At 38.1% G+C, this 27,498-nt stretch overlaps 1 protein-coding gene across 1 annotated transcript in view; it reads right to left on the bottom strand.

Moving 5' to 3' along the window:
• Positions 1 to 1,827: 1,827 nt before the first annotated feature.
• l(3)72Dn (UTP4 small subunit processome component l(3)72Dn) overlaps positions 1,828 to 27,498 on the bottom strand; it is a 36,897-nt gene continuing 11,226 nt past the window's right edge. Inside the window, exons 5-13 of the mRNA XM_071690741.1 lie at positions 27,012 to 27,106; positions 22,055 to 22,155; positions 20,421 to 20,539; positions 19,965 to 20,114; positions 14,363 to 14,433; positions 11,632 to 11,763; positions 9,490 to 9,624; positions 7,517 to 7,639; positions 1,828 to 2,702 (exon numbers count right to left, since the gene is read on the bottom strand). Coding sequence (XP_071546842.1) covers positions 2,010 to 2,702; positions 7,517 to 7,639; positions 9,490 to 9,624; positions 11,632 to 11,763; positions 14,363 to 14,433; positions 19,965 to 20,114; positions 20,421 to 20,539; positions 22,055 to 22,155; positions 27,012 to 27,106 — 1,619 coding nt within the window. The 3' untranslated portion in view covers positions 1,828 to 2,009. The remainder of the gene's footprint in view (positions 2,703 to 7,516; positions 7,640 to 9,489; positions 9,625 to 11,631; positions 11,764 to 14,362; positions 14,434 to 19,964; positions 20,115 to 20,420; positions 20,540 to 22,054; positions 22,156 to 27,011; positions 27,107 to 27,498) is intronic.

The following is a 27,498-nucleotide window of genomic DNA, read 5'->3' on the forward strand; positions in this document are numbered from 1 at the left end:
ATACTACATATCCATGGGTAGGTAAGGAAGAATGCCAATCATATATCTTCTGCATTTTTTAAAAATCAACAAAGAAGTGTCAAAGAAAGGGGGCTGGAACTCCTACTCTTCTGTATTATCAGTTTATAAAAGTAGGAAAAGAAACTGGAGCCAAAAAGAAATTTCCTCATAGGTGCAGGTTGCAATGTCTGTGGGTGTACATATCTACTTACCTATAATGAAATTTACAAAATGGCACAGATAACCAGATGCACTCACCACAGTGCAAATATGGAACACTCCTGGTTCCCTTGAAGCCTCAAAGTACTCAGATTCAAGTCATTCTACACACAGAACAATGTTTAGCTCAGCTTAGTCAATTTCCTTCAAAAAGCCAAACTATACAACATGACACGTGCACACTCTTCTTCTGCTGGGGATACAGAGATAAGGCACCAAAAACATGCTCCCAAAAAACCTCCCACATGCATCAAAAGACTTAATCCATAAACTCTTTAATCTTTTATTTCATTTCAAACTATTCCATCCCTGTCCAACTTCTTTCCCTGTGGATGGTAGACTATGCTTTTAGTACACTATTCACAGCAGCTTGATACTAGGTATGTGCAAGTGAGGCTGTTCTTCATCTGTTCCTGACACTTAAAAGGTTAAAAAAGGTACTACGGTATAAAATAAATATACATGTTAGTCCTAGCCAATGCTCAAATTAGCAAGAGGACTTTATGCATCTAACTAATTTCCTGGTGATATAATGCCTAAGAAGTTGGATTAAATGCCACAGAATGCATTTTGGCCTTCAGATTTATCACACGAATCTCCTCACATTCTGACTGGATTGCTACATAATTATGGTACGTGTTGATATATCTATCTATATCCCTGATGCCTGTTCCAACTGAAACTCCCTCAAAGGGGTGGCCACAGCAACAGTCACCATAACACGTGCATGCCATTGTTGCTTCTTAGCCTTTAGTGCATCACCCTTAACAGGCCATTGGCAGGGGGCAGCTCTAATGCAGTGTTTGCTGAGGCTCCTCCCTAATGTTTCTACTAACTTCTTCTACCTAATGCTCCTACTAACTACTTCTACCTAATGCTCAGCCTAAATGTGCCTACCTACTACTTCTATGTACTGCTCCTACCATTTTGCCAAAAGGCAGGGCTAGCACATAGTGCTCACCACAGGAAATACTTGAGTTATGAAGAATGAACTGTGTGAGTTAAGTGTTGTCAAGTGTTATGTACAACAAAGAGACATTGTATGTTTGTGGACAGAATGCCAATTAGTCCACATGTTAGAGAGGCAGAAAGAAAAGACAGCTACCTGGGTCAGAGGAGTGCAACTTGACATCCACTTAAGAGCTGGCTCATTAAGCAGATGTCATTAACTCTACTGATACCTAGGCAGGCAGAACTGGTAATATACCTTCCCAGTTGTTGGCTCCCTACCAACTACTACTTACATTGATATGTGTATCCACAAAAGAAAATCAAGTACATGTACTACCTCATGCCCTATATATAAACTTTTTCTTGAGCTTGATATGCCAAAAAAGGTAGCCAGCCTTGTAAGTCAATCTGGGCCTGACAATGCCCTCAGGCCTAGTTTGTATGCACATTTCAAGTGTTACTCATTACCTCATTAATGATGCTCTATTTCTATGCTTTTTGACAGGACAATCAAACTGTCAATGAAGGCAGCAGCAGGCACATTGTTTCAGGTAATAAGACTTCTCAGTGATGGCTTTTCAGCTGCTAAATGACTAGACAAGACTATGACATGTATGTCCATAACTTAAAATGTCAAAGGAGAGAAAAAAAAACCTATTATCAAAATCATATTTCATTACAAAATACTACAGCTTCATTAAGACTTTGGCCTGCATTATCCCTACTTATCAAAATGTTAGGAAAATAAAGACCACTTTTGATAATGAACAACTTGTATAAACCTCTTGGCCAGGAATTAACTAACCTTGTTTTAAAACTTTTACATTTAAATCTAGAATTCATACACCACCATATTTTTTCCTTTTTAAAGCAGGTGGCAGTTTATCAAGCAACTGCAAAGGATTGAGTTCTACACTGACAGCTGATTTATCCTTAACATAAGAGAAATAGATAACTTGATTGGACCTCTTAATAAAGGAAAATACACCTATGTTATTTACCCTGGAACTTTTGTAAAAGCTGATACCTCCTTTATCTGATGAAGAGTAACTGCACTGAATTTTTGCTGCTTTACTAAAATTTTGGTCAGTAATCTTTTTGGTTTTATTAAGCACTATTATAGAGGAATCATCATGAAGAAGAATTAGGTTCGGGTTGCGAGAATCAAATGTCACATTGTGTATAACAGAATTTCTCTTCACTGAGTTGAGGGAATTAGTAGAAAGGAACTCTCGACAGAAAGGAGTGTATCTCTGAGTAGCAAGGCAATACTCTTTAATCATCATGTCGGAATACACCACCACAATATCTTTGGTGGAAGGGTGTACCCCTATAGCTGTAACTGGACAGGTGTAACTTGGTAAAGTAGCACTGGTACCTTGATCCAGGTCAAATGCAGTCACATTTTGACTGTCATCCACAGCAACAAGAACACTGCCCTCTGGGTTACAGTTCATCTGGATGACATTACAACCTGGCTTTACGGTTAGGTTAGTCTGAAGATTTGCTTCCATTTCCGACAAGGCGATGATCTAAAGGATAAATGGAAATATAAATCAATATTCAGACAACTACAGCCAATGATTTAGCAAGGGATGACAATGACAAACTGTTTAGCAAGAAAATTCAAATCTGAAAGTGAGATATTGTACTCTACTTAGTAATACATATTACAAAATTTACAAAAAGAAAGTAGTCACGAAGGTGACCAAATTTCTGGAAATCTAAACTTAACCTGTAATTTTCCAAAATAGAAACTAGGAGGGGTAATATTCTTCAAATATATCATTCAGAGTCACTGCTCATCTTTATCAGTCATTTATATAAACACCATAACGCAGCACTCTATCAGTCAAGTTCTTTCACCCCATCACTCATTTATCCCTTTTTTCAGATATGTTCAGCATGAAGAGCTTCCCATACTTCTCATGGTCATACCTCTTTGAGACCTATTGTTAAGTAACATATGTAAGACAAAAAATAACAAAAAGCAAATACTTTAATTTTCTAACAGCTTTATCAATGTACATGCTAATGATTATTTCTTAAACAGTTTTCATAACTGCCTGCACTCCTCTCTGTCCTATTTTGAATATACAAGGTCTACCACTTATAACTCTTTCAGGGCCTTGGTGGGGTCTTGACAATTATCCAGAAGTTGAACCAAAGGTGAGGTAGCTAGTGGTACTGGCCCATAAAAGTTTACAAAGTATCAATTTGTGAATTTTTGGATGTTCATCGTTTCTTTTTTCATGTATCTGTTCAGAAATTAATGCTCTATAAAACCATATACATTAATAATATGATACACATTCTATTTCAGGTCATATATAACCTACATTCATATCTAAACACTTTAGCTTGCAAATCACACCTGTAAGTGAAAAATCATTATAACATATACATACTACCAGCGTATTATCAGAGTCATTACAGTATCAAAATGTTACAGACAAAAGTTTAAAGTACAGCATGATAAATACTTCTAAATATATATTTTCTCTACAATTTCTGGTTATACCAGTGGCTTCTATTTATTGATAGTTCCTGAGGCAATGTTTCTCATTTGCGACATTCAAATACTATGGTACAACTATTGGAACATCACAAAGACATAGGATTAAATATTCAATTGAAAAAATTCATATTTCTTATCACCCCTATAAAATATTCTTTTCCCTAAAAAATGAAACATTTGAAGATTTTAACAGTATTTTTCAGTTTTCATTTATTATTATTATTCTACTTTGTCGCTGTCTCCCGCGTTAGCGAGGTAGCGCAAGGAAACAGACGAAAGAATGGCCTAACCTACCCACATACATACAATGTATATACATAAACGTCCACACACGCACATATACATATCTATACATCTCAATGTATACATATATATACACACAAAGACATATACATATATACACGTACATAAATCATACTGTCTGCCTTTATTCATTCCCATCACCACCCCGCCACACATGAAATAACAACCCCTCCCCCCGCATGTGCGCGAGGTAGCGCTAGGAAAAAGACAACAAAGGCCACATTCGTTCACACTCAGCCTCTAGCTGTCATGTATAATGCACCGAAACCACAGCTCCCTTTCCACATCTAGGCCCCACACAACTTTCCATGGTTTACCCCAGTTGCTTCACATGCTCTGGTTCAATCCATTGACAGCACGTCGACCCCGGTATACCACATCGTTCCAATTCACTCTATTCCTTGCACGCCTTTCACCCTCCTGGTATGTTCAGGCCCCGATCACTCAAAATCTTTTTCACTCCATTTTTCCACCTCCAATTTGGTCTCCCACTTCTCCTCATTCCCTCCACCTCTGACACATATATCCTCTTGGTCAATCTTTCCTCAATCATTCTCTCCATGTGACCAAACCATTTCAATACACCCTCTTCTGCTCTCTCAACCACACTCTTTTTATTACCACATCTCTCTTACCCTATTATTACTTACTCGATCAAACCACCTCACACCACATATTGTCCTCAAACATCTTATTTCCAGCACATCCACCCTCCTCCGCACAACTCTATCCATAGCCCATGCCTCGCAACCATTTAACATTGTTGGAACCACTATTCCTTCAAATACACCCATTTATGCTTTCTGAGATAATGTTCTCAACTTCCACACATTCTTCAACGCTCCCAGAAATTTCGCCCCCTCCCCCACCCTATGATTCACTTCCGTTTCCATGATTTCATACGCTGCCAAATCCACTCCCAGATATCTAAAACACTTCACTTCCTCCAGTTTTTCTCCACTCAAACTTACCTCCCAATTGACTTGTCCCTCAAACCTACTGTACCTAATAACCTTGCTCATATTCACATTTACTTTCAGCTTTCTTCTTTCATACACTTTACCAAACTCAGTCACCAGCTTCTGCAGTTTCTCACACGAATCAGCCACCAGCGCTGTATCATCAGCAAACAACTACTGACTCACTTCCCAAGCTCTCTCATCCACAACAGACTGCATGGTTGCCCCTCTTTCCAAAATTCTTGCATTCATCTCCCTAACAACCCCATCCATAAACAAATTAAACAACCATGGAGACATCACACACCCCTGCCGAAAACCAACATTCACTGGGAACCAATCATTTTCCTCTCTTCCTACACGTACACATGCCTTACATCCTCGATAAAAACTTTTCACTGCTTCTAATAACTTGCCTCCCACACCATATATTCTTAATACCTTCCACAGAGCATCTCTATCAACTCTATCATAGCCTTCTCCAGATCCATAAATACTACATACAAATCCATTTGCTTTTCTCAGTATTTCTCACATACATTCTTCAAAGCAAACACCTAATCCACACATCCTCTACCACTTCTGAAACCACACTGCTCTTCCCCAATCTGATTTCATAATAATGTCATTGCAAAATACTCTTCCATTCATAACCCATCCACTAGCAAAATATGCTGCAATCCATATTTCAACTACAAGCAAAATACGTTGTTATTTGTATCCCAACCACTGGTGGTCAGTTTATAACAGTATATAATAACAATTGTAATCAAATGCTCCCTCTCATTGCAGATATCTCTGGTTTTATGCTACCTGGTCCATATTTAGAAAAATTATCAAGGAAGGAGCTGGAACTCATTTTCGATCTAGGAACACCGTATGCTGTCTTATTTTAGTCACTTTCAATGCTGGAAGAGTCAATGGCCAAAGAACCCATATGAAGCCAAGAGACATACAAATAATATCATATCAATGAGAAAATAAACCAGTTGGGTGACTACTGACTCCAGATGTGCGAAACACATTTTTCTGCCCTTTCTTGGTAACTGTTAGATTCAGTACCATAATATCACTCTCCACATGACAATCAAACATCATCATCATCATTGGGTAATCTATGAACATCATCTGCCTGGTCCTCAAAATCTAGCAAAACCCACTCAATATCCTCCCTGGAAAGTATGTGGCTACATGTTCTCTTTGGTATGACTGATAAGTGACTGACCATGGTGAGGTATTATCAGACACTGCCAACTCAGCGACCACCTAAACACCTATGTTCAGCAAGCAGCCTTTAAATTAGTTGCATGAAACCTGTAATGGATAAATAGATCCAAAAGAACTGCTCAGCTCACGCAAATTTATGTCTTGAGAAGTTTAACAGCTTAAGAGGTCAGATTCATACGGCATCATCAAGAAAGCTTATTCCTTATGAAACACACATCATGAGAGTGGTAGTAAAAGCTTTTTGGATGACAAATTAATGTGTGAATGTAAGAAAGCTATCCATCAAAGTCAAATTCTTTCTATTACTATAAAATATGGAGAGCTCTGAACATTTCATATGAAAGAAGATATCATGCTCAGATGAATATCCTTTTTTTCCCTAACGAATTTTGTTGCCATATGTTTGAACAAATGGGGCCTTTGTTGTCTTTTCCTAGCACTACCTCGCACACATGAGGGGGGAGGGGGTTGTTATTTCATGTGTGGTGGGGTGGCGATGGGAATGAATAAAGGCAGTATGAATTATGTATATGTGTATATATGTATATGTCTGTGTGTGTATACGTTGAGATGTATAGGTATGTATATTTGTGTGTGTGGACGTGTATGTATATACATGTGTGTGTGGGTGGGTTGAGCCATTCTTTTGTCTGTTTCCTTGCGCTACCTCGCTAACGCGGGAGACAGCGACAAAGCAAAATAATAAAAAAAAATGTGTTTTCTTGTTTTGAAACATTCTTATACACTGTTCTTGATATCTGTTGACAGAATCTTCTGTATCAAATAGGAATATCATAAGGGTGTCAAAAATATATATCGATTCTCTGCATGTCAAGATCATTTCCGTGTACGATAAAATAAATATCCAGAAGTTTCTTCTACTGCGCTATTTTTTTACAAGGCTATGGCTAATTGAGGAAGTTTATTACAGCTGCAAATGAGATGAAAAGATGCAATGAGTAAACTGTTTTGCATAATGGGAATTTTTGAAGATGTCTGAGGATTGATTTTTGATGAAGCACTATGGGTAGCTTGGAGTGAAGATGGTTTTAATAAAAAAAAAGTTAGTTTCACTTAATGAATCAACTAACTGTGAATCCATAATACTACGACTCATGCATACCTATACTGGTGTGATTCCCAAGTTCACTTTAGCACACTGAAAATAAGTTGAGGGTGTTGGTGACTGAACTATAAGGCTTTGCACCCCTTATCAACTGGTAATGGAGTTAAAGATAATTGAACAGAAAACATAATGCTGAGGCACATGAAGATTTATATCTTCCTATCAAGCCAACCTAAACTTGGTTTCTTAAAAAAGTATCTCAGAAAGAATCACCTGAATAATTCCATCAGTGCTGGCAGATGCTAAACGTGCCTCACCAAGCCAAAGAACTTGCCAACTATTTTTTATCTCCTTACTTATTCCCCTCACTCGCCGAACACTTGGGTGACTGCCAAGCTGAAAGGAATAAATTTCAGCATTATTTAAATCCTAGAAAATATTAATTAGCATAACATAATGGAATAAATGGATGGGAATGAGGCAGCAATATCAAGCATGGGGATGGAGAAAGAGGTAGGAAAATTTCAATACAGAATACACCATTCACAGATGACATAAAAACAGTTACCAGCAAATCAAAAATGGGTAAACACCTATCAGGTGAGAGGATGAAAGCAGAAATGTTGAAACATGGAAGTGATATGGTTATAAAATTGATGCATATCACATGAGTGTGGAAAAGAATGGGGTGCCAAATGACTTGGCAAGAAGAAAGAGCTTTGTACTAAGGAAAGGGTTTTTAGAATTAGTAAAAACGAGAAATCACCTTCTTTAGCATAACTTGAAATGCACAAGGGAGCGATGTTACTGAGAAGAATATCTTACCACACTACAGAATAGGTGAAGAAAAAGAGAGTTTACCAAAGATTGGGGATGTGTAGATCAATTTTTTCTGCAAGCGTGGTGGTAGAAAAGTATACAAAAAAAAAAGAAACTGAAAAGAGTTGCATGCATAATTTACAAGCTTAGAAAACTATTATGTTAACACTTTTATACATACTGGATGCCACTCTGGTGTCATAATAAATCCCAATCTTTACCTCACACTGTTCACAATTCATGGTATCATAATAAATAATTACCTTTACCTCAGACACAATGCCACTGTGGCATCATCATAAAAAACTTGCAAAATTGCATGGAAATTAATAGTTTCAACATTTTTTCAGCACAACTCTCTTCATTACACTTATGGCTAAATCGTGTTCAAACACAAATATATTTTCTAATCCTAGCAAAATCATGTGGAAGCTATTCATTCTGAGCATCTTTACAAAACCATTCTCTTCATCAGGCTTCCTGCAAATTCATGAATTAATAATAATCAAAATATGGGCAGACGAAGCTCATGCAGGAGCTTCAATTTCCTGCAGACCAATACATTATGAATGTAAATATTTCACTTATACATGCAAATAATATTGAAACTATCATCATTTATGCATTCTTTTTCTGTATTTCACTTTATCAGAATTTTAGTTGATACATAGTTTATAATAATCATCACATGGTTGAATGATGCTTATGCAAAAACCTGTCCCCCAATGACCTCAGCTACATAAACATTTCACACTTGCAAAACTGTATGGAAGCTATCATTACCTGTGCAATTTTCTGCAGCTCTTCTAAATACTCTTTATGATAACTTGTGAACTAACGGTCATTTACTGTGTACATTTGTGTACAGGTCAAGTCTTTTTGTAACAACATAATCATGCAAAAAGTACTAGGGTTGCCCTATGCATGAGTAATATTTTGGGGGAGATAAAATCTAGGTACTGGGTACAGTGGACCAGCATTATACCATAAGGAAAGGACCAATAACTTCCACCATGAGATACATATTTGACTAAAACTCATAAATATATTGTACTGTACATCTCAAAATGTACAAATAAGGATCTTGGTGATCTAATTCTTGAATCTGATATTTTGGTCTCATCTGACAATACTGTTTTTATTTGCCATGCTTGTGAATATGTGAGTGGAAGTGGATAGTCTCTAATTCAATTCCTATAGTTGAGTAGTGGATACAGTCTCTAATTCAATTCCTATAGTTGAGTATGTTATCAACTAAATACAATTGGAATGCATTACATATATCTATGGGTGAAAATAATAGGTTAGGGTGGTAACATGCACTACATATCAACAACACAATGTTTTGATGGGTTTGGAAAACTATGTTTGGAACACCCAAGCCATCATATTGAAGAAATAATCACAATAAAAAACAACTTACACACCTTTGGAGGATAAAATTGAAAGATTCTGAGATTTCCTTTGACAATGTAAGCAATCCATCCAGCTTGTGGAGACATAGCACACCAATCTATTACCTCATCCTTTCGACAATGAAGCTCTAAGAGTTTGACACGATCCTGCAAAAAATTACATAATGCGGGAAATGACGAACAGTATGAAAGAAAAGAAAGATGTATGAAAAATAAGCTCAAAAGAATGAAAGATATGAAAGTCACTTTCAAAAGTAATGTTTTGCTGAGAATATAAGAAGCAAAGATGTTAAAGTAAAATTTACAGCTGTTCTTAGACAAAATCCGAGTTACAAGGACATAAGCTTCTCTGATCTATCAGTGATGGGTAACTTGAATAATCCCTCACACAAAATCCAAACCACTACAGAAGGTGACCACTACATACTCTAAATGACTGGTTTTTGAGACCTTATCTTAGGAGTGAAAAGTCCACTGAAAGAAGAATTCAGGTATGTTCAATTTTCAGGAGCACCACCCAACCAAGCTCACAGATGCCTTCTTCACTCATTTTCTGGTCTGACATGATAAGGACAGAAAACTGATAAAGGAGACACAATTTATAAAGATGCATAAACTACGGTGAAATAAACTTGCCATAAATCATTTTAGGGATGATGAAAAAGCAATCGCTACATCCTGCCAAAGTATAGTGTCTCAACCATCACTTTATAATCTAATTTTAGCTTTTGCCTTCTACAAACATACATATCTCTCTCTCTTCCACTTCTGTGGGGTTTGGATGTGGCTAGGGAGCTGTGGTTTTGGTGCATTACCCATGACAGTTAGCGAATGGATGTTAGCTGATGTGGCCTTTCTTCTTATGTTTCCTGGCACTACCTTACTGATGTAGGGGGTGGAGATGCTGTGTCCCATGGGGTGGGAAAGTGCTGGGAGTGGATAACAGTGTGCAAATTTGAATATATATTAGAAAAAATTATCATTCTATTTTTTCACTATACTTTGTCACTGTCTCCCGCGTTAGCAACATAGCACAATGAATCAGATGAAAGAATAGCCCAACCCACCCATATACACATGTATATACATACACGTCCACACATGCACATATACATACCTATACATCTCAACGTATACATATATATACACACACAGACATATACATATATACACATGTACACAATTCATACTGTCTGCCCTTACTTATTATCGTCACCACCCCGCCACACATGAAATAACAGCCCCCTCCCCCTGCATGTGCGCGAAGTAGCACTAGGAAAAGACAACAAAGGCCACGTTCGTTCACACTCAGTCTCTAGCTGTCATGTATAATGTACCGAAACCACAGTTCCCTTTCCACATCCAGACCCCACAGAACTTTCCATGGTTTACCCCAGTCGCTTCACATGCCATGGTTCAATCCACTGACAGCACGTCGACCCCAGTATACTACATCATTTCAATTCACTCTATTCCTTGCACGCCTTTCATCCTTCTGCATGTCCAGACCCCGATCACTCAAAATCTTTTTCACTCCATCTTTCCACCTCCAATTTGGTGTCCCACTTCTCCTCGTTCCCTCCAACTCTGACACATATATCCTCTTTGTCAATCTTTCCTCACTCATTCTCTCCATATGACAAAACCATTTCAAAACATCCTCTTCAGCTCTCTCAACCACACTCTTTATTACCACACATCTCTCTTACCCTTTCATTACCTACTCGATCAAAACACCTCACACCACATATTGTCCTTAGACATCTCACTTCCAGTGCATCCATCCTCCTCTGCACAACTCTATCTATAGCCCATGCCTCGCAACCACATAACATTGTTGGAACCACTATTCCTTCAAACATACCCATTTTTGCTTTCCAAGATAACGTTCTCGACTTCTACACATTCTTCAAGGCTCTCAGAATTTTCGCCCCCTCCCCCACCCTATGATTCTCTTCCGCTTCCATGGTTCCATCCGCTGCTAAATCCACTCCCAGACATCTAAAGCACTTCACTTCCTCCAGTTTTTCTCCATTCAAACTTACCTCCCAATTGACTTGTCCCTCAACCCTACTGTCCCTAATAACCTTGCTCTTATTCACATTTACTTTCAGCTTTCTTCTTTCACACACTTTACCAAACCATCATAATTACTTGTGAGATTGGCAAATATCGGGCAGAAGGTGAACTATCTTCAGAGGAGCTTCCTAGCTGCCAAAGCTCTAAGTGCTCCTTATAGCGAAGAAGAATGGATTCTGCCTCTCCAGCAACTGATATGGACCCAGGCTGTAAAAGAAAAAAAAGAAATTACTCTACAAGTATTCTTTACTAAATTAAAATCAGACTTTTATGGCCTTCAACTGCATTTGAGTTTCAAGTTGCCCTTGTAAAATTAAACTTATATGGCCTTAAACTGCTTTTGAGTTTCAAGTGGCCCTAACACAAAACCGTGCTTGTTTGCATTCTTCAACTATTACAAAACAATGCTACTAAAAAAATGTCATACTTCACACCAACTGTATCTTACAATTAAAAATAATACAATGGGCCAAAGAAAAATGATCACACAAAGTACACTAGTGGAGCATCCTTGACAAAAAAGAGTAATTGCATTCCATCTCTTTCAATTGCCCAACTCATTACCTTATGTTTGTTTAAGTGTACCTTCAACTTCCTCCTTGCACAATCTCCCAAAATGTCACCAATCCACAGAGTTTCTGGTAACAGCAAAAAGTAACTGACAAGTCTTCCATGCCTCAACATTCTCAAAATACTGCTGACCTGCCTTTTCTTCCAAGAGCCTCCAATTAACTTCCCTCTCCAACCTTTCAATGAACACACCAAACAGCCAAAATGACAACAAACATCAGTAACAAAGACCCAGATTCACCCAGAACGGCTCAAACTCCATCCTTTCTACTCAATTAAATGCCTTACTTTCCATTTCTTTCACATACATACATATTCATTATCTATTTATTAATTGTACTTGATCGCCATTTCCCGTTCATTGTACTTGATCGTCATTTCCCGTGTCACTGAGGTAGTGCCAGGAAACTGACGAAGAATGGCCCATCCACTCATACATATATATATATATATATATATATATATATATATATATATATATATATATATATATATATATATGTACATATATAAACTTTTTTCTTTCACACACTTTACCAAACTCAGTCACCAGCTTCTGCAGTTTCTCACATGAATCAGCCACCAGCGCTGTACCATCAGCGAACAACAACTGACTCACTTCCCAAGGTCTCTCATCCACAACGGACTTCATACTTGCCCCTCTTTCCAAAACTCTTGCATTCACCTCCCTAACAACCCCACCCATAAACAAATTAAACAACCATGGAGACATCGCACACCCCTGCCGCAAACCTACATTCACTGAGAACCAATCACTTTAAGAGTAAATGTGAATAAGAGCAAGGTTATTAGGTACAGTAGGGTTGAGGGTCAAGTCAATCGGGAGGTAAGTTTGAATGGAGAAAAACTGGAGGAAGTAAAGTGTTTTAGATATCTGGGAGTGGATCTGGCAGCGGATGGAACCATGGAAGCGGAAGTGAATCATAGGGTGGGGGAGGGGGCGAAAATCCTGGGAGCCTTGAAGAATGTGTGGAAGTCGAGAACATTATCTCCAAAAGCAAAAATGGCTATGTTTGAAGGAATAGTGGCTCCAACAATGTTGTATGGTTGCGAGGCGTGGGCTATGGATAGAGTTGTACGCAGGAGGGTGGATGTGCTGGAAATGAGATGTTTGAGGACAATATGTGGTGTGAGGTGGTTTGATCGAGTAAGTAATGTAAGGGTAAGAGAGATGTGTGGAAATAAAAAGAGCGTGGCTGAGAGAGCAGAAGAGGGTTTTGAAATGGTTTGGGCACATGGAGAGAATGAGTGAGGAAAGATTGACCAAGAGGATATATGTGTCGAAGGTAGAGGGAACGAGGAGAAGTGGGAGACCAAACTGGAGGTGGAAAGTTGGAGTGAAAAAGATTTTGAGTAATCGGGGCCTGAACATGCAGGAGGGTGAAAGGCAGGCAAGGAATAGAGTGAATTGGATCGATGTGGTTTACCGGGGTAGACGTGCTGTCAATGGATTGAATCAGGGCATGTGAAGCATCTGGGGTAAACCATGGAAAGTTCTGTGGGGCCTGGATGTGGAAAGGGAGCTGTGGTTTCGGGCATTATTACATGCCAGCTAGAGACTGAGTGTGAACAAATGGGGCCTTTGTTGTCTTTTCCTAGCGCTAACTCGCACACATGAGGGGGGAGGGGGATGTTATTCCATGTGTGGCGAGGTGGCGATGGGAATGAATAAAGGCAGATAGTATGAATTGTGTGCATATGTATATATGTATGTGTCTGTGTGTGTGTATATATATGTGTACATTGAGATGTATGGATATGTATATTTGCATGTGTGGACATGTATGTATATACATGTGCATGGCGGTGGGTTGGGCCATTTCTTTTGTCTGTTTCCTTGCGCTACCTTGCAAACGCGGGAGACAGCGACAAAGCAAAATAAATAAATAATATACATAAATGCTCATCTTTCTTTCTTTTCTTTCAAACTATTCACCATTTCCCGCGTTAGCAAGGTAGTGTTAAGAACAGAGGACTGGGCCTCTGAGGGAATATCCTCACCTGGCCCCCATCTCTGTTCCTTCTTTTGGAAAATTAAAAAAAATGCCCATACACGTACATATACATACATACACATAACATATACACATTTACAGACATATACAGGTATACACTTGTACATATTCATACTTGCTTGCCCTCATCCATTCCTGGCACCACCCTGCCCTACAGGAAACAGCATGCAGTCTTACAAAAGTTCTTGCCAATAACTCACATAAAGCTGAGGTGGGAATTTGATCACAGTCTTTGGAGGGTAGGAAGTCATGGTAAGGATTGTGTCCACACCTGTTGAATTTCAGAATAACATGAAATTAATTTTCAGTAATATTACCTCCTTTCTCATCTTTATGAGGAAATCAGATATATAAACCATGATAGAAATAATCAGTAATTTACACTCAATTCTCCACTGTGCCATAAGATCAATATACTGACAGCATATGAACCACTATCACATCCTTAAATATTGAAAAGGATGAAAAACAATGTCTCTACCACAGGCAGATTTCTATTAGCATCTGTGAAAGCATTTACTCAAGTGAGAATTAACCCTTTCCATGCTCCCTTTCATTACCATGGCTCAATGTTAGGCAGTGTTCCACACCATGATTGTGGCGCAGTGTTTCTGTCACCGTATCTAGTTTACAAGGGACAATGACTGCTTTCCATAACACTAGCCACTCCATCACCCCAGGAGGAGGAAAAAGAGGAGGGAAAGGAGGAAGAGGAAAAGGAGGAGGATGTGGGAAAGGAGATGGAAGAGGGTACGGAGGAGGAAGAAGAAAAGGAAAAACAGCAGTGAAAGGAGAAGAGGGAAAGGAAAAGATAGAGGAAAGAAAGGGAAAGGAGGAGGAGGGAAAGGAGGGAGAGAGGAGGAAAAGGAGAAAAATAGAAAAAAGGAAAACAAGAGGAGGTAAAATAAAATGAGCTTGAGGAGAAGGAAAGGCAGAGGAGGAGGAGAAAAAGGAAGAAAAGGAGAAGGAGAAAGATAAGTTATGGTATGAAGAAAAGGAGAAGGAGAAAGATAAGTTATGGTATATTAAGTCCACATATCTACTTTGCATGATATTTTGAGCATAAAATTTCATGTAAACTCCATTGGAGATTAATCCCTAAAGTGGCAGCATATCAAACTCCTCCCACTGATATCTAGAAGGTGACTAATCCCTTAAACCTTTCATTTTCTTTCACTTGAGTATGGTTCATGGCCTCTATTAACTCTGTCACCATGCCAGAATCTTAAAAGCATCAAATTTAGGATATCAAAAGTGTTCAAAAGCTAAGACACACAGCAAAATGTGAAGCACAGAAAGTCAGGGCCTGCAGTAAAAGGGGTCAATCTGTGCACTTCATAAAACTTGTCACAATTTTCATTTACTTCCCTAATAAAATCATCCAGTATTTACTTAAAAGTATCCCAAAATACTAAAAAAATACCAACTAGCTTCACAGCCCTCAACCCGTTATTTCCTTAATCAGACCCATTATTTGTTCATTCAAACTGGTTCTATTGGACTCCTCTACAAATGGTCCCACTTGATCCTTCTCTCTGACTCTACCTGATTCTTCTCTCTGACTGGACTGACTTCACCCATTTCTTTGAATAGCCCACTTGACTGCTCTCTATTACTAATCCCTGTTAATCATTAAATTTGGTTCTATCAACTCTCTCATGGTTATTAAACACAAAAGGAATACCTTTAAATTTACCCTCTTGGGGTTTTACATGCAATTTACATATATGAAGTAGAGAATAAGAGTTTATTGTTGGCTTTAATGTGTACCACTGCCTTCCATGTGTGCCATTTACATCACTGGTGGCGAGACCCCTCATCATACGATGGGCACATCTGTCTCACTTTGTCTCAATTCATCCAGAGAACAGGAACCTTATGGATGTAGCTGAGGAGTCTCTGTCTGTACAACTGTTTTTAACAATTCTTAGTACTGTTACCTCTGTAACATTACTTTTTACATTGTGAAAGCTATCTATATACCAATGAATATCAGAACACTAGCTGATAACTCTAAAGCATCTATACTGGGTGTACAAACATTCACAAAGTGTAAACAATCAGATGTTGATTCTAAGGCTAAAAACCATTTGTCATGAGTGAATGAAGGACAATTTTACCAAAAACTACACTACCATCCATTTGGATGAAGATGGTGAAATTATACGGAGTATGTTAGATGACCTTGATGTGGTGACAGATGAATGTGATTCTAAAATGGAAACAGATTCCTACATTAGTACTGCACATGAGGAGGATGTTGTGACTCTATGTGATTGATCTACTAATAGCAGCAATGAAAAGTATGCCAAGGCCAGGACATCTGAATGTAAATCTGAAATGGAGTACCTTGGCCCAACCAAAGATGAGTAGTGTTGAAATAATAAGTCTTAATGTCTTTCCCTTCACCACTGATCATGCAAATATACACTGCATGTGAATGGATAATCAGCTAAGCCCATCTACAGCTGAATTTGGTAGATTCAAGTCAACCCACTTTTTGAGCAAGTAAATATTCTGAGGACTGGCTGATAACTATGTCTAGAAGTCTGACTCAGTCTGGCTTCTGTTTTATGAGGTCTGTACTGCTTGATACAGAAACTGGTTACAAACATATGTCTGTGGTTGTTTGACATGATCAAAGCAAAGTTATTTATCTTTATAGAAGTTCCACAGTAAAACAAGGTTATCTATCTTCATAGAATGTCCACTCTAAAACAATATATTTATCAAAAAATCAATTAAACCAAGGAATAGAAAAAAAGACATATCTATTCAGACAAACTTTAAGTAAGTGAAGGTGTAAGTGAACTCAACCTGCCTGTATCTTCATTCATTCAGTTTGTACACTATCCATCTGCATTCACTTTCTCAGACATACACAAAATGCATCCATTGCATTACACCATCATTCATTCAATTGCCAACATCAGCTGAAATACACCATATCATTTACTTGGATACTGAAGCTACTAAGATAAATCAAAAGTTAATAATATAGTGACTTAACAGCTAAGAAAGATGTAACTGCATAAAATGCTGAATTTTAGAATTTGGATATGTACTTCATACTTATCCTTACATATTAAGCAATAGAAAATTATAGAAATTCTGGCATTTGAAAACGAAGAAATGAATCTAAACTTTGTAGGACAGAACATGAGAAAAGAGGGTTATGAACATACATTTCCAAATATTTACTCCAGCCAAAACATTCAACCTTTGCACTGGCAATCAATTCGCATAAACAAGAGGAATACCTCTTCCTATTTCTACATAAATCATACCTATGATTACTCTTATACTCGACTGTGAAATGTAAATATACCTTCCAGCATTCAGAGATAAGCTTAAAAAATTCTGCCTGCTCCTTGGGAATACCAACACAATAATTTTTGGAGTTTTGCAATCCTACTCATAAAATATTATTAATGATGGGTTATCCCTGGGGATAGGGGAGAAAGAATACTTCCCAAGTATTCCCTGCGTGTCGTACAAGGCGACTAAAAGGGAAGGGAGCGGGGGGCTGGAAATCCTCCCCTCTCGTTTTTAGTTTTCCTAATGAAGGAACAGAGGAGGGGGCCAAGTGAGGATATTCCCTCAAGGGCTCAGTCCTCTGTTCTTAGCGCTACCTTGCTGATGCGGGAAATGGCGAAAAGTATGAAAAAAAAAAATTTATGGTGAGAACTTTTTTTGTTATCATAATACTTTGTCGCTGTCTCCCATGTTAGTGAGGCAGCGCAAGGAAACATGAAAAAAATGGCCCAACCCACCCAAATACACATTTATATACATACACGTTCACACACGCACATATACATACCTCTACATCTCAACGTATACATATATATACATACTCAGACATATACATATATACACATGTACATAATTCATACTGTCTGCCCTTGTTCATTTCCGTCGCCACCCCGCCACACATGAAATGACAGCCCCCTCCCCCAGCATATGCACAAAGTAGCGCTAAGAAAAGACAACAAAGGCCACATTTGTTCACACTCAGTCTCTAGCTGTCATGTATAATCCCCCAAAACCAAAGATCCCTTTCCACATCCAGGCCCCACAAAACTTTCCATGGTTTACCCCAAACGCTTCACATGCCCTGGTTCAATCCACTGACAGCACGTTGACCCTGGTATACTACATCGTTTCAATTCACTCAATTCCTTACACACCTTTCACCCTCCTATATGTTCAGACCCCAATCACTCAAATCTTTTTCACTCCATCTTTCCACCTCCAATTGGGTCTACCACTTCTCCTTGTTCCCTCCACCTCTGACACATATATCCTCTTGGTCAATCTTTCCTCACTCATTCTCTCCATGTGACCAAACCATTTCAAAACACCCTCTTCTGCTCTCTCAACCACACTCTTTTTATTACCACACATCTCTCTTACCCTTTCCTTACTTACTCGATCAAACCACCTCACACCACATATTGTCCTCAAACATCTCATTTCCAGCACATCCACCCTCCTCCGCACAACTCTATCTACAGCCCATGCCTCGCAACCATATAACATTGTTGGAACCACTATTCCTTCAAACATACCCATTTTTGCTTTCCAAGATAACGTTCTCGACTTCCACACATTTTTCAACACTCCCAGAATTTTCGCCCCCTCCCCCACCCTATGATTCACTTCTGCTTCCATCCGCTGCCAAATCCACTCCCAGACATCTTAAACACTTCACTTCCTCCAGATTTTCTCCACTCAAACTTACCTCCCATTTGACTTGTCCCTTAACCCTACTGTCCCTAATAACCTTGCTCTTATTCACATTTACTTTCAGCTTTCTTCTTTCACACACTTTACCAAACTCAGTCACCAGCTTCTGCAGTTTCTCACCCGCATCAGCCACCAGCGCTGTATCATCAGCAAACAACAATTGACTCACTTCCCAAGCTCATTCATCCACAACGGACTGCATACTTGCCCCTCTTTCCAAAAGTCTTGCATTCACCTCCCTAACAACCCCATCAATAAACAAATTAAACAACCATGGAGACATCACACACCCCTGCCGCAAACCAACATTCACTGAGAACCAATCACTTTCCTCTCTTCCTACACGTACACATGCCTTACATCCTTGATAAAAACTTTTCACTGCTTCTAACAACTTGCCTCCCACACCATATATTCTTAATACCTTCCACAGAGCATCTCTATCAACTCTATCATATGCCTCCTCCAGATCCATAAATGCTACAAATTCATTTGCTTTTCTCAGTATTTCTCACATACATTCTTCAAAGCAAACACCTGATCCACACATCCTCTACCACTTCTGAAACCACACTGCTCTTCCCCAGTCTGATGCTCTGTACATGCCTTCACCCTCTCAATCAATACCCTCCCATATAATTTCCCAGGAATACTCAACAAACTTATACCTCTGTAATTTGAGCACTCACTTTTATCCCCTCAGCCTTTGTACAATGGCACTATGCAAGCATTCCGCCAATCCTCAGGCACCTCACCATGAGTCATACATACATTAAATAACCTTACCAACCAGTCAACAATACAGTCACCCCCTTTTTAAATACATTCCACTGCAATAACATCCAAACCCACTGCCTTGCCGGCTTTCATCTTCCGCAAAGTTTTTACTATCTCTTCTCTGTTTACCAAATCATTCTCCCTAACCCTCTCACTTTGCACACCACCATGACCAAACACCCTACATCTGCCACTCTATCATCAAACACATTCAACAAACCTTCAAAATACTCACTCCATCTCCTTCTCACATCACCATTACTTGAAAGAACTTACCCCCAGAAAAAAGTGCCTCATCTTTTGTAAGAGCCAGAGCTCGTACATCATGTGTGTGTACTGAGCGCAGAACGGACTTCATCCAGCACCCTTTCGGTTTCTTGGATCCTGTCTGTACATAGCTTACCTGTGTAATAACTGGATCTATGCCTGTCAAATAAAACTTTATATCACTATATACAAAATCTTAATTCATCATATGTTCTGTTGCAAAATTAGAAGTTACTGTAGTCCTAGAATTCACCACATCAAGTTACCTTGTGTCCACCAACCTATCTCTACATAAGAAATTATTTCATTTTAAGACAAGGTGGTCCAAATTTCATGAGAAGATATACAATCAATAAGCCAATAACCTTAAGAGCAAAAAAGGAACATCACAGTAATACTTTATTAAACAATATGCACAATATATATTCAAAGCATTTACACAATACAATATATTCATTAACTTACCAGCCGCATAAACAGACTTTTGGTCTGGACACACAACAAGGCACAAGACATCTGCTTTGTGAGTTTGAACAACATCTGTAACTGTACCAAGCTTTGCATTCCAAAAACAAATGGCCCCTCTGTAAACACAAAAGGAGACAGGTTAAACCTATAAAGCTCCTAATCAACATGCACATCATACACAATCTATGTTGGTTTTTTTTCATATGGAGGAGTGAGGCCTATTTCATAAAAAATAACAAAAGCTTAAGACAGTCAAATCCATGTATGTAAATGACTGGCAAAGGTCTAGAAGAAGGAACCTGACAACATCTGGCAGACAATGAACTGTGAACTACTAAGTGGTTTTCTGCTAATGAGAAACTTTTCTAATGCATCCATTTGTGAATACCTTAAGGAGCAGTTCTTTCCACAAACCCCCTTCAATCTCTTCCTACATGACCTTCCTTCACCCCACATAAATCACAGCATGAAAGCCTTCTCTAATCCTGATGACTTCACAATTCCATGATGTATGTGACAACAAACAACAGCAGTTGTAACCCTAGAGATATCCACAGTCATCCTCTAGGCTCTTGACTGATATGAATCCAAAATCTTCCTTCCCATAACACTGAATGATTAACCACACACATAATTTAATTCCACCCAGATTTAAAGTCACATACAAAACATATGGCATTCACTCCCCACACTACACACATCAACACAAGGCCATCCATACACAGCCTGAGGATACTTATCAGCACCAGATGTGGACAAGAAAATGAATCCCTCAGTATCCTCTACAGATAATTCATCCACTCATCCTAAACTATGGCTCATCTACCTAGTTATCCATCTTTAAAAAGCATATGCAGCAAAACTACAAAGCTTACATAACAGAGCACAGCAACCACAAACATTCAAAATCTACACATAAACAAAATACTTTCAATACAAGCCCATCTCAATATGACTGGTACTTACTTCCTTGCAACAAGACCCAATCCCTCCCTCCCTCCTAAGCCACTTCATAAGCAACAAATATACCCCAAGCCAAAATAAAAAAAAGCTCACCCTACCTCACATTAGTAACCTGCACCTGAAGATCTCACCCCCACCTCTGATTATATCTCTGACAAACATTTTTCTTTTCATACTTGTTAGCTGTTTCCCACATTACTGAGGTAGCACTAAAAACAGAAGAAGAAAGGCCGCATCTGCTCACATATCCATTGTCTAACTATTATGTGATGCAGGTAAAACAGGCCTTTCCATGGTTTACACCAGATGCTTCACATGCTCTGGTGCAGTTCACTGAAAGCACATTGACCCTAGAATACCATATTGTTCCAATTCACACCTTTCATCCTCTCTGGTGAAACCCACATATGCATAAGTGTACACATACAAGTGTTACCGAACTTCATATGAAAAGTTACCTTTGGAAAGGCTGTATCATCAGCTGATGAAAGGGAGAACACTCTCATAGTAGAAGTTTTCACTTCATGCAAGTCTATCATTTCCCTACTTCTGACTGTAGCACAGCCTTAGTGTTACAATAGCCCTAAAAAAGGGGTCCTAGGATTATTTACAGTAAACACACAAAAACAAATGTACAGAAGGGGGAGAACATGAAAAACTATACCAACCTGGAATCCCCGCTGATTACTGTCATGTCATCTAAAATACCAACACACCAAACAATAATTTCTTCATCACCTGAAGTCTGACCTAGAGAGCACCGCGTCACCTGCATGAAAAAGCTACAGTCAGAGGGTGAATTCGCTGCCACAGCAAAATAAATCATGAGGTAATAATTGACGAAAAATACTGAATTATGTTTACTCATAATTCTAAAAGGAGATTCATATATACATGACAAAATTTAAGTTTCGTTCATTATAACAAAAGCAGATAGCTATTACTAACAATAACATATCTATAAAACAACATGGGATAATTTTTTTCTGTTCATAAAATCACATCACCTTTTCCCCTGCATTTCGAATCTAAAGTATGATAAACTCTCCAAAGCATTTCTACCTAGCACCAATCCTCAAAACATTCTACTTGTAAGAACGTTCCGCTATAAAATACACAAGGCAATCCCTACTTGCCTGAATTGTAAATAAAACAAATTGCAAATGGAATGTGGGTTCCTTCAATGTGTTTAAACAGAAATATGATTCAGCAAAAAAAATAACAATGAAATACATAGATATAGGTATGAGAACAGAAAACCCAACTGATTGAGTGATCACCTCTACAGTAAATGGCTATACCAAATTACATAAGCTAAATTTATTCTACCTGTTGCTGACAAAGATACCCCTCTTTATCCTATTTCCCAGCAGTAGCTGGCCTAGCTGCTGTTAATGATCTATTGATGCTTAGTTAAATATGCCTAAAGAAACCAACAAGCAACAAGTGCCTTTATGTCTTTAAGTTGATAAAGTGCCTTTATGTCTTTAAGTTGATAATCAGTTTAAAATAGTCATCTTTAAAACAAAAACAAAAATTCAAGGTCTAACATCAAGCTACAGAACATTTGGCTGTGTTAACTCAGTTAATACTAATGAAAAGAGGTATTTTTTTTTTCCACAGTTCATAATAAAAAAAGGTATTTTTTTTTTCTTCTACAGTTCAATCACTGAGAGATATACAAGAGGCCATATAAAGATATGGAAACTAATTCCTTGACCAGCAACAACAGCCCTTTCAAACTGTAAAGTACTATCATTCATATACAATATTACATCCAGTGGGTTCATGTGATACTGCAATTTGCTTTAACAATTTCTTAAAGATGCAGCACTAAATGTTACATCTGAAGTGCAACCTATGGACCAAGGAGCCATAACAAAGAGTACTCATAAAGTAATATAAAGGAATATAGAGGATTTGATAAGAATTTTTTGACTTTGTAAAGCACTAGAACCTACTGGCTATTCAGCTCTTTAGTAAGAAAAATATGCATAAAAACTTAAAACACTTCATGTAGTTTTATCTTCTAATCGAACCTAAAATTTCATCAATCTAATTCCATTCACATAACATCTAAAATTTCTCCAACAACTTATTTCATTCTGTGTTATCATATAATTCGTACTGGACTCTGAAACTCCTGTATCTTAGGTATTCTGTAAATACAAGTTTCAAGGAAATAATGCTGGATCAAGTTTCCTCTACCTTAAGTAACCATGAGACAACACAGTAGCGTATGACCAATCGTCACTTGACAGAGCAGTCTCAAATGGCAAATCTCACTAAAAGAGGAAGGCCAAAATTTGGCTATTCTTTTGGGTTTCCAAACTCAACCTAGCATGTCATTTACATCTAATATAATTTATTACGCCCACAAAATTATTTTGAGCGGTAACTTTCATATGTAGCTTGCCAGATACAGCAGCTTTAGCCTAAGTATCTGCTATTTCATTACCTCAGATGTCAACATGTCCAAGAAACCAACAGAATTCTATGCTCCTATGTTCTGACTGGATTCTAGCAATTCAATCTTAGATTCTATATAAAGCAATTCAAACAGATCATTGGATTCTTTCAATGGTTTGTGAATAATGGTAAAGATCAGAAACTTAAGAGATTAGCATGGTAAAAGTACAATTGCATATATATAACTCACATAAGAATACTTTTAAACTTTACATGTATCTAGGGTGGCTCCAAATAATGTCAGTCATGGACCTGAAATGCATACTTATCAAGCCTGTCTTAAAAGTATCTATGGTGCTGCTTTCGACTACTCTAACTGGTAAATCATCCATTCAAAGAAAATAATCAGCCTCATTTGAAGTGAAACATTTGCCCACAAATTTGTATAAATTACTGCAAAAGAAATTAGACAAATCTAGTTCTAAACAACAATTTAGACTTAGGCTTTCAGAGCCTTTGATTATCCTGAATATGTGTATAAAATTCCATCTTAACTTGCTCTTTTCTGAGCTCAGTGAGTTTAAGTCACCTGGCCAGCACTTGTAAAATTTGTTTTACAATCCAGGATTCACCTTAATACTTGCCACCATACTCCATTCTTTTCATGTCTATTTTCAAGCAGGTTGACCAAAACTGAACACATGGTTTAAGATGAAGATGTTCCAAGGAAGTGTAAAGAGAAATGATTAGCTTCTTCAAGACTTAAATTTGAATGCCATACTTATAAATCCAGAAATTCTGCTCACCTATGTATCTACTTACAGGCAATGCTTATTTGCCTTTATGTCATCAGAGACTATCATGAATAAGTTTTCTTGCCTGTTACACATTGTAAGTCAACAGAATTCATGATGTAACTTGCCTTCTTGTTTCTACTTCTGATGTGTAAAACTTTGCTACCTGTAAATGCTGTCCATAACATCATCCTGTCAGTTTGAAGCTGCTGATGTTATTTTCAGTTAAATATTCATTTTCCAGCATAGAATTGTCTGTGAATTTCAATATCTTGAAATGCAGCTATTATCAATGTAATGCACCCTATCTTGAAATTCAGCTACTATCAATGTAATGCAGCCATTATCAATGCATTCATTATTCATATATGATACAGACCCATCCCAAGACAGCTCTGTGGCAAATCATTTGTTACATCTAACTATTCTCAGAGAAAGCTTGACCATTTATCACTACTTTTTGTTTACAGCCAGTCAACATATTTTCTAGCCACCTAAATCCAACCATATCCATACCACATTACATAACTTTGGTTACAACTGTTAGAGAGACTTTATCGAATGCTTTCTGAAAGTCAAAACAGATTACATAAACTACTTAAATATCATTATCCATGACAATTATATCTAAAAAGAAACAGGAAGACTTGTCAGACATGAATTTCATTGAAAACCATACAAAGCAGTGGGTAGTGATGCTGTTTCCTGTGGGGTGAGGTAGCACCAGGAATGGACGAAGGCGAGCAAGTATGAATATGTACATGCGTATATATGTATATGTCTGTGTGTATGCATGTATATGTATGCATATGTTGATATGTATATGTGCCTATATGGGCATTTATGTATGTATATATATGTGTATGTGAGTGGATGAGAAGGCGAGCAAGTATGAATATGTACATGTATGTATATGTCTGTGTGTATATGTATGCATATGTTGATATGTATATGTATGTATATGTGCATGTGTATGGGCATTTATGTATATATTTATGTGTATGTGAGTGGATGGGTCATTCTTACTTTGTTTCCTGGTGCTACCTTGCTGATGCAGGAAACAGCTAACATTCTGGGAGCGATGAAGAATGTGTGGAAGGAGAGAACATTGTCTTGGATAGCAAAAATGGGTATGTTTGAAGGAATAGTAGTTCCAATAATGTTATACGGTTGCGAGGCATGGGCTATAGACAGAGTTGTACAGAGGAAGGTGGGCGTGTTGGAAATGAAATGTTTGAGGACAATATGAGGTGTGAAGTGGTTTGATCGAGTAAGTAATGAAAGGGTAAGAGAGATGTGTAGAAATAAAGAGTGTGGTTGAGAGAGCAGAATAGGGTGTGTTGAAATGGTTTGGACATATGGAGAGAATGAGTAGAAAGATTGACAAAAAGGATATAAGAGTCAGAGGTGGAGCGAACAAGGAGAAGTGGAAGACCAAATTGGAGGTAGAGAAATGGAGTGAAAAAGATTTTGAGCGATCAGAGCCTGAAAATACAGGAGGGTGAGAAGCATACAAGGAATAGAGTGAATTAGAATGATGTGGTATACTGGGGTCAACATGCTGTCAATGGACTGAACCAGGGCATGTGAAGCATATGGAGTAAACCATGGAAATGTCTGTGGGACCTGGATGTGGATAGGGAGCTGTGGTTTTGGTGCATCAAACATGACAGCTAGAGACTGAATGTGAACGAATGTGGCCTTTTTTGTGTTTTCCTGGTGCTACCTCACTGAAGCAGAGGGTAGTGATGCCATTTCCTGTGGTGCAGGGTAGTGCCAGGAATGGATGAAGGCAAGTAAGTATATTGTTATGAACCAGCATGTTCGTTGTGTCTACGTTATAGAAAGTTGTAAGTTACAGGTAAGCCACGTAGTGATCTGCGAGGTCTCAAGAATTCCTCATCCACTCCCATGCCACATTTAGAGTGGGTTACACACTCTGTGAGCACATTATGTGTGCTGACAATAACAGAAACCTCTAAGTTGTACTTCTAAAGGAACAAGGCTCATCTAGTTAACCTCTGACTCCTATCCTGGAACTCATTATCATTTTTTAAGGGGGATGGTAGTCAGGACACGCCAAGATGATTGCCTGAATGGCAAAATACTCAGAGAGAGTTATAATGCAAATAACAAAGACAAAAGTTCCTTCTCAATGGTGGGTTAATCTGTTTGGGTTTAACCTTCTTACCAAAGCTAACGGGGCAATCAACCCTCTCTTTGTCCTCTTGTAAGAGGACAGCACCAGCGCCTAAATCACTGGCATCCACAGCTAATCTGTTTGGAGCATGCAAAACAGAACAATAAATAAGTATGGCTCCTAACTGATGAGAGGCTGTCTCACACTGCTCTTTCCAAAGAGAATGAAAAATAACAGTACATGATAATCATAGTTGGATATTAGAATACTCATGCCTCTTACCCGTCCTTCCTTTAAAGACCACACCCGGATGCAGTTCATAGATCCTGTCACAATGTAGTCTCCACTGCAATGCCAGCATATGTTTAGTATCCGCCCTAAAATGCAGAAGACCTTCTTACTAATACGCACATTTAAACATGTAAAGGAAAGTCACACAAAAGTTCAATTCTAAGCAAACAAAAAAAGCCAAACACCAAACAATATACAGATAGCGTTAGCAGTGTTATGAATAAGTCAAAATTGATCATCTTCATTTACAGAACAATATACACTAGATTCATCTTTTTTAATATCAATGCTGTCAAAGCTCACTTCCATACTTTTCAATAATTAAATTCTTCTCTGTTCTTCAAAATCTCAGTCTCATTTCACATCTGCCTAAAAACACTCTTTATGGCAAGGCAAACCATTTAATCAATGTGTTTCTCTCATTTAAAATTCTAAAAAATTTTCCATCACATTTATTTTCTTTAAATACCCAAACAAC

Source organism: Panulirus ornatus, chromosome 48 (genome assembly GCF_036320965.1).
Source record: "Panulirus ornatus isolate Po-2019 chromosome 48, ASM3632096v1, whole genome shotgun sequence".
Classification (NCBI taxonomy): Eukaryota; Metazoa; Arthropoda; class Malacostraca; order Decapoda; family Palinuridae; genus Panulirus; species Panulirus ornatus.